General features: G+C 41.7%; 1 protein-coding gene across 1 annotated transcript in view; it reads right to left on the reverse strand.

Annotated features, from left to right (window-relative positions):
• Window positions 1-8647, reverse strand: part of YAP1 (Yes1 associated transcriptional regulator) — a 59540-nt gene that overhangs the window by 26884 nt on the left and 24009 nt on the right. The window contains 1 exon segment of the mRNA XM_083610255.1: window positions 7153-7266. Coding sequence (XP_083466381.1) covers window positions 7153-7266 — 114 coding nt within the window.

Raw genomic sequence — 8647 nt, forward strand, 5'->3', positions numbered from 1 at the left:
TGGAGCTTTCTGCACTCGATTGGAAGCCGTGGAAGCAGCGTTGGACGATCAGCTTCCAAAAACACTTGCAAACCGAAACACTCACTTCCGGGTTTGCGGTGTTCAGGAGCCAAAACGGATGAGTACGAAGGCATTCAACAACCAAGGTACGACTGTACTTTAGAGGTACAGTTCTCTGAATGTGAAGTGCTCCTGTTGAAAGATGAGGGGTGTTTTCCTGTTCTGAGTACGTGGTTCTAGTCACATGCTGCCAAACACGCATGCTTGCCACTTCCCTATGGTTAGATTCTACTCCAATGCATAGCTGTCAACTTTCAGATTTGAAAATAAGGGATCAGCAGCCTCACCTGTCCCAGGGACAGTCTACGGGATATCTAACAATCCAGGATAGCAGCGGGAAGCAGCAGGAAATGGCGCTGGAATAAGGGAATTTCCCACAAAAAAAGGGAAGGTTGACAGCTATGCTCCAATAATGTCTTGAGATAGCAACAGGCTGATCATGCAGGTACAACTCATGCCCATGTATCCTAGTCACTGATGTTGTGCACGTACCATAAGCATGATTCCTTCCTTCAAGCATTATAGGAGCAGGATGGGATCCAAGACAAAAGGAACTGGCAGTTGTGCTTTTATGGTAATGAGAGGCCTGGCCTTGCTCCACTCACCTTCTGGGCCCTCAAATTGTCATGAGAATTGAGCAAGTGTTACCTCTCATTCACCCTACCTAGTTATACTTCAAGAGGCTCACGTCTGCTGCTACTTCACTTGGAGAGGCTTCCTATAAAAAACACATATACTGTAAAATGGAGAGGAAGTACCCAGACAGGTTGCATCTTTCTCCAGCCAATATGTCAAGAGTTTATAAAGAAGGTCACTAAATTTTGAGCGGTTTATGTAAGACTACCCACCTAAACAGCTGAAAGGGTGAACAGCTGAATCAAAAAGAAGCTGGAATATGTAAACAAGATGCTTCATTTAATTACCAGGGCTTGTATTCCAGTGAGAACAATACAGGGAAATGAGGACCACTTCGTGATCCCACAAGTTGGCAAGGAAGGGAAATTCCTTGGTGGCCGAGTCTCAGTGTGTTTGATTTGTTTTGTTCCAAAATGCCTGAACAATTGGGCACATGCTACTTGCTTGCTTTATTTCTTTCTTTCTGCATCTTATGTAGTAATAGAAGCTTCCTGTGGATGAGGGTTAATTTCTGAGTTTTGCTCAGAAATTACATTTATTTCTCCTCCTTGGTGCTTTGTTTTCAGTGTTCACAATGGAAAGCAGACTGCAATGAGAGTCCATCTATTCTTGTGAACAAAGCATTTTGAAGTCTCCTAAATCATTGAGTTGGTTTTTTTTTTTAAAAAATCTACTTTTAACCTAGAGTTGCTAAAAACACATTTCTTAAAAGGGAGAGGGACTGTGAAACAGGGCATTTTGGTACCTCAGATGGAAAACCCACATTCCCCTCAACTTAAACATGGTGCTCAGTTTACAAAGCAATTCATCTGCATGCTCTGAACTGGAAAGAACAACAGATGAACCAACACACATTTCAGCAGGTTTTGTACTGGACATCTATTCTACGTTTACATCTGCAGAACTCCATACCATAGCTCACATCATCCAAGCGTCTCCCAATCACCAGCAGCAGATTATTATTATTTTTGTATGGGTGGGTGGGATTATCATGGGGAGATCCTGATCTGTGAAAATTGATTCTGTTTGATTTGTGGGAAGGAAAGTTAAGATTCAAACCACTAATTTTGGATTTTCATATACGCTGTGAGCCAGAAGGGGAAAAGGTCAGGCGAGAGAAGGGTGCGAGCAGAACAAATTCCCTTGGCACAGACATTTGAAAACTGAAACACAGCCATCACTACCACGTAGAACTTAGAACGTTTCAAGGAAGCCCCCTTTCTCTGTTCAATAGCAGGCTGTCTCCCATTTGCCATCGCCCTCAATCAAAGAAGCCCACATGCTTGTGCTTCTCTTTCCCCTTCCCCCTTCAGCCGAGCTCTTTAACTGAAAAGGCCTGGAACAGATTAAAAATTCAACCACAGAATAATTTTTTTTTAAAAAAAAAATCTTCTGGCGTGTACTCAAGTCTGTCTGCACTATGCATACACACTGGGCCCAAAAAGGGAAACTATGCAGTGAAAAAATAAAACAGCTGTATGCCTCTCTTTTTTGGATATTGAAGCTTTTGAGTTTAACTGATGCAGCACTTCACATCTTAGGAAAGGATGGAATGCTTAAGACAAGTAGTTGCATTGCTCCAAGTGAGAAGACACCACTATTCACAGCAGACGGAGTGTGTTTTTCCAGAGGGAGATGTTCACAGCTTGTGACCTTTGCTCTAGCTCCTTATTCCAGATAGCCTTTAACAACTCTTGCAAGTAAGAGGTGGGGGGCAGGCGGGGAGAGACAGAGATCAATGCATGGGGGAAAGGAGCAAAAAACGAAACAAAAAACACTCCAACCCTTTCCTTCTCAGATCATCAACACATGGCCCAGACATGACACTTTGCAGATCACTCTTTCCTGGGAGAAGCAGAGGTTGCCTCGACCCTACCAAACATGGTTTGGTTCTCACAGTAACACAGTTCTAAGAGCTGCAGCTCTAAAATCATTTTGGTATGATCACCAAAAAATATTTTGAGCTGCCAGTACTCAGTGTAGTGATGGGCAAGTAGGCATTCAGTGTGCCTAAATAGCAACATGCTTGGTCATGATTTCTTCCAGGTAACCAGGCAAGGAAAGTTTTGCAACCTAACAGTTGGTTCCTCTTCTACTGCCTTTCAGGTCACTGCTGAGCCACACAGCGTGGACCAATTTAAAATTACAAGGCTATTTCAATCAAATCACAGGGAAAGGGGCCAATTCATATCAAGTTCCCCATCTTTTGATTCATCTATTTCTTGAACAACTATGAATTTTAATTGGTTACTAATACAGTTAAAACCTATCTGCTTGCCACTAAACAGAACATTTTACTACATAGGCGCACTGTTAACAGTTGTTCTGTTACAAAGCCCACTAAAGATATAAATCCATTAAGAGGAGTAATTGTGAAATTACGAGTTTCCGTTTGGCTTTATATACACATCCAGGCACTAAACAAGATCATTTACAGTTAAGTGCTCCAAACTTCCCAGAAGTAATGGCTGGTAATATTTTCATGGTATGGAAAGTGTCCATGCTAGTCTACATTTTCAGTTCACACAATAAATTATTCTACTTTGGAGCTAGCTATTTTAGTGCTTGACCTTAGGACAATTTTTTTTTTTTTTTTGCCTCAGGTTCATCTTTTGAATAAAAAAAAAAAATCAGGCTTTTAACTCAGTGTATCTAGTAAGGCATACTTTCTGCAGGGAAGTGATCTGGGGTGTCGCAGAGTGTAATACAGGCATAGGCAAACTCGGCCCTCCAGATGTTTTGGGACTACAACTCCCGTCATCCCTGACTACTGGTCCTGTTAGCTAGGGATGATGTGAGTTGTAGTCCCAAAACATCTGGAGGGCTGAGTTTGCCTATGCCTGGTATAATACCCTGAAGCACAAATGTTGTCATTCGTGAATATAATAAAAGGGGAACAAAGTACAGTACAAAGAAAGCTTTACTGCATCTGTGAGCAAGCACCCTGCTTTTGAAATTAAATAGCTCTGAAAGCTTTTGCAACATACAAAGCTGCCTAAAACTTGACAAGTTATTTCTAATTCCTAGCTGACAATCACTCTTCAAGACATACAGCCAGTTTAACTATAACTGCAATTATTCAACCGGCCTACAAAGACCTTCCAAGTGACACAAGCCAATGGCAGTGGTGGAACAAAAAATGGTTTTCTGACCACTATCTTCATTCCACCTCCATAAACACCCTAACAAACCATCACCAAACAATCACAGGTACACCAATCAGATTACAGCTCCTCCTATACAGCCATCCTGTGAAATCATAGCATTTCTGGAGAGTGTGATGCTTGAATATGTGAATTCTCAAGGGTATCAGCTTATTTAAAAAGAAAAATGAAAGTCATGTGGCATGAGCCTTCAGTGGTTTAAGATTTCCAGCAGGGGTGGTGGACAGAAAAATGCATACCATGATGTTTTTGATACTCTTTCTATACAATGCCGTTTCTATACAATGCCATACTATACAATGCCATACTATACAATGCCGTTTCAGGAGTGGAGGGGTCATTAGCACCCTTTTCCCTTCCTTGTTCTCCCCATTTCTTCTATCTGGCAATAAAGCGGTTAGGCTGAGGCTGCCAGGCAATCCTGCACTTGACCTCCAGTAGCGCTGAACTATCTAGAACAGAGCAGGAAGGCTTTGGGTGCATGGGAAAGGAGAAAGACATCTCTTCTTCCTTCCCTGCTGCTGCATGGTCCTCTTCCCCTAAGTTCTTAGACATCACTGCAATGTTGCTGCTTTATCCTAGCTGGAACTCTGAACATTGTACTATTTCATTGTGGTTCATCACTTTTTCTTAAGTTGCATAGCACCTCAAATTTACTAGCTGTTTTGGCAGTCTGGTGTCAGAATACCTCTCATACTGAACTGGCCCAAGATCTAAAGATGAAGAACAGGAAACAAACAAACAAACAAACAAACAGGGCAGGGCACTAGTATGGTGTCTCACTGACTAACTCTTGAGCTCCCTGATCTTTTGCAATCCTCAGCCTTCTTCCTCTCCACAAACAAAATAGGGCTGTTAAACTTTTTGCCTTAGTTAACTGTATCATGAAGAGTCAGAAGGCTTATTTAGCGCTGAAAGGTGCAATTCTAACCCTACTTACCCGGGAGCAAGCCCCACTGAATTCAATGGGACTTACCACTGCACAGGCATGGTTAGGATTTTGCTGTAAAACATTAACACACAAATGCGAGTAGTGAGATCTAATACAGGAAAAACAAGAGCTGTCGAGTCTTCCAGCAGTGTGCACTTGTGAAGTTAATGCACCTCCCTGAAGAGGCCCACAGCTGTTGATAGGTCAAAAGCCCTGTGAAGCTTCAAAGCCTTTTGTACACCTTCAGTCTGACCTACTCAGTGATCTACACATTATTTTCGTTTCACTGCGCTAAGGCCAAGACAAAACTTCAGAAGCCACAAGTATCTGCTTTCTTGCCAGTATCACGTCTGTTGTGTGGTTATTTATAAGGACATATGTACAGGTATAACATTCTAAAATAAAGAACCAACCAACAGAGTTACTGCATTTTAAAGAGTATCTTAACTTCACATATCCTGCTTTCCTTTACAGAAATACCCAACAGCTTCCCTAAGATTTCAATATCCCTTCTAAGTACCAATGAGGCAGAGACATGCTCAGCTTTAGCAGTGTGGCATCACCACAAGCCTTCAGAGCATTCCCTGGCCCTAGCTGTCTATCACACATTAGTGGCCCTGTGCTTGCATATTTAACATTATTTTCTCTTATCCAATATTATTATATCCTTACTAACCAAAAGAAATTAATAAACAGGTACCCAAATAAGCCGCGGTAAAGCCTATATAATATTTTGTGGAGAAGTTTCCATTAAGGCCAAAACAATTGTTTTTAAACACAACATGCCCATTTTTAGCTTTCTTTTTTTTGGGGGGTGGAAATATTGTTTATGTGAATTCCAACCAATTTCAAAACTGCAATCCTAAATACTTACTAGTGAGTAAGCCCCACTGTAAACAACTTTTGGGGTGTCCTGGCTTTTACTTTTTCAAATATGGCAGCTCTACAAATGGCCGATATAAAATTGATCACCAAAAAGCATGGTCGCAAACATGGTTTGCAGACCTGTCACCCACTCACTCCCTTCTACTCCCCAGCCCCTGGCAAATAATCCCTTATTCACCAAGTATTTCAGCATCCTTCACAGCTGTTCAGCCACCATGCATTGTAAAAGGGCAAGCCTGGATCTCTCAACCATGCCAACAGATAAGAGACAACACTCATGTGTTGCTAGATTTGGAACAAACACTACAGTGAACCCAGTTCTTTGCTATAAACAAGTTTCCAAAGCTTTATCCATTATGTATCTGCTGAGGGGTTCTCCCACTGATCATTACAGCAAGCTATAGTGCAAGATTTATAACAATGCAAGTTATAATACAAGTCTTGCAGGCATAGCAAAGAAAAAATAATGATGATTTTATATTAATGCGGACAACTATATGGCAAGTACTTCTACTGCCAAGTAAACTCATGAGTGCAACAAAAATGGGCAACCCTTAAGACAAAGATCGTATAAAATCCTGAACCTTGGCATTAAAGCGGTTGTCACCTGTAATCTAACCTTGGATGCCAACCATTGGCTGAGGCAATGTGACATCACAGAATGTTCACAACAGTCCTACTTGCTGAGAAGAAGGGACAGTCACGTGCTTGCAATGTTGTTGCTGTGTAAGGAGTGGAAAATCAGCCATGGAAAAGCAAAGGCATGCATTGATTAGCATAAGGGACTGAATCAGAGGTGCCTGGAAGATCAAGTCCTGAGAAATTGAGGGGGATTTACTTCAAGGAAAAGTAAAGGCTGAAAAGCTGAGTGGAAAGAGGACTCATGAGGCAGATCAGCTGTCCCTAATCCTTTCAGTGTATAAAGCTAGTGTAGATAGAAGCTTGGAGACCAAGCCATGAAGTAGAATAATTCTGGGTCAAATTGTTTCCCTGAACTAAGCAGCCTAAGCCCTCTATGGGCATCATTGGGCTAACCTCACAGAATCGTTATAACAATTGTCAGCGTAAGTAAAGCATGTCAAACATTGTAAAGATGCAACATATTATTCAAGGAGCCTACAATACAAGAATCTGAGGAAGGGGTGGGAAGGAGGCTGCAGAAAACTCAAATGTGGTGGGCTGGCGGTGTCAATGAGAGGAGGACACTGGGGGGAAATCTATCCCACTGCCTAGGGACGGGCGTGTTATGTGTTAACAGAAGTGGGCAGAGGCACAAGACAGTTAAAGAGACATGAGGTACGGAGATAGGTGGGGGTGAATTTTAGAAATTAATCTGAAATACTTAGCCATGTCTTTGGCTACAGGTAGCCAGTAAAAAGGAAAAAAAATATATATGTTATATTTACCTAAGTACAAAGGTGTCTTAAGGGAGGGGAAACAAAAAAAAAGAGAGTCTTAAGTGAGAGGAACTTTTACCAAAGCGTGGGTCAAGCCTTGGATCTAGCCAAGATGTGGTCTTGTTCTTATGGTTTATGTAGTAAATTTCTCCATCCTGGGTCATGGCTTGTTCCCATCCATCAGGGAGCGGGCCTGTAACACAGAAGGAAGCAATTCATAGTAGGCTCTGCTTTGCCCCTACTGAAAAAGTTAGCCAATTTTTATTAAGAACCCCCAAAAATGATTTACACAGCACACAGCACACATGAAACTAATAGTTTCAGTCACTAGTAGCTCTGGAGGTGTGGGGGACAGAGAAAGATGCTGTGTTATAGTAACACATTTGTTTCGCGCATCTGGAGTGAAAAATCTCAAACTACCCTAGAGTTCATCCTATTTTGTATTTGCTCAAAATTTGCCCTATTCCCAAGATTTAACGCAGGCGGTGGTAAATACACATGCAGGAGACCAGTCTCTGGGCCCAAAGTCCTTATAGTATGTATGTATAAAGCAACTATTTCTGTCTTTGTTTCTCCTTTATCGCCTTTTAGAAGCAGCTGAACATTCAATATTCCAGAAGCGTTTAGGATCTACTTTTGGCTTCCTTTGTATCCTTGTTTAGTTTTTCTAAATGATTCCCCATATGTTGCACTTCATTTTTGAAGAATGTGAGTTGGCTGGCAATTTGTGGAGTCATTAGGAGGGTTGCAAAAAGTGTTACGACACTGTAGCAGGCAGGCTATTAGCGGCTCCTGTATTTTCTCCTGGACTCAGTGAGGGCCAGTACGGGCCATACTAAGACGGACTTGGGCTGAGTAGACCACAGTCATAGACTCACTAGATAGATGCCCTGCCAGATACTTTCTCTGTTACTATCTATAGAATGGAAGCAGTGATCAACCACTTCTTTCAGGACTGACAAGAGCATAGATGAACTAGAAACCGTGATGCATTTTGTACACTAAAATAACTATGCAGACTGTTAATCATAGAAGCATTTGTTTATTGGCGGGAAACAGCAATGTTCTATTTTTCTTCAGTGTCCCATCTTAATGAGCAGTGAGCTAATGTTCAGCATCAAAACATCACAGAAGCACAACATGCTCCACTAATCTCCAATGCAAATTCCAAATACGCCCATTAATTATGTAAATGTATGCATATGAAGTAGAGAGTTGAAGAGGGTTAACTAATAGGCTTTCAGTGTTGCTCATCCACTGAGCAGAGAGAATGAAGTCTTAAGTTAGGAAGGACCACCCAAGATAGCACATATGGAGAGATTTGAAGAGTACGTTAAAGAGGAAAGTTTATTAGTAATACATTACGCTGCTTTCACACCCGAGGCCCACTAACTCAGGACATGACAGCAACATGCACTTTTCCTCACTTGCAATCCTAGCAGTTGGCTTTCAGTACTGCTTCCAATGATGGAAGTAGTAGTACAAAGCCATAGCCTCCTTTTTAAAGCAAGTTAGAAAGCACTGGTCCCAGTGGAGTTCCTTCAGAACCCCATTTCCTACAGCCTTCCAATCTG

Source organism: Podarcis filfolensis, assembly GCF_964270895.1.
Source record: "Podarcis filfolensis genome assembly, chromosome: 4".
NCBI lineage: Eukaryota > Metazoa > Chordata > Lepidosauria > Squamata > Lacertidae > Podarcis > Podarcis filfolensis.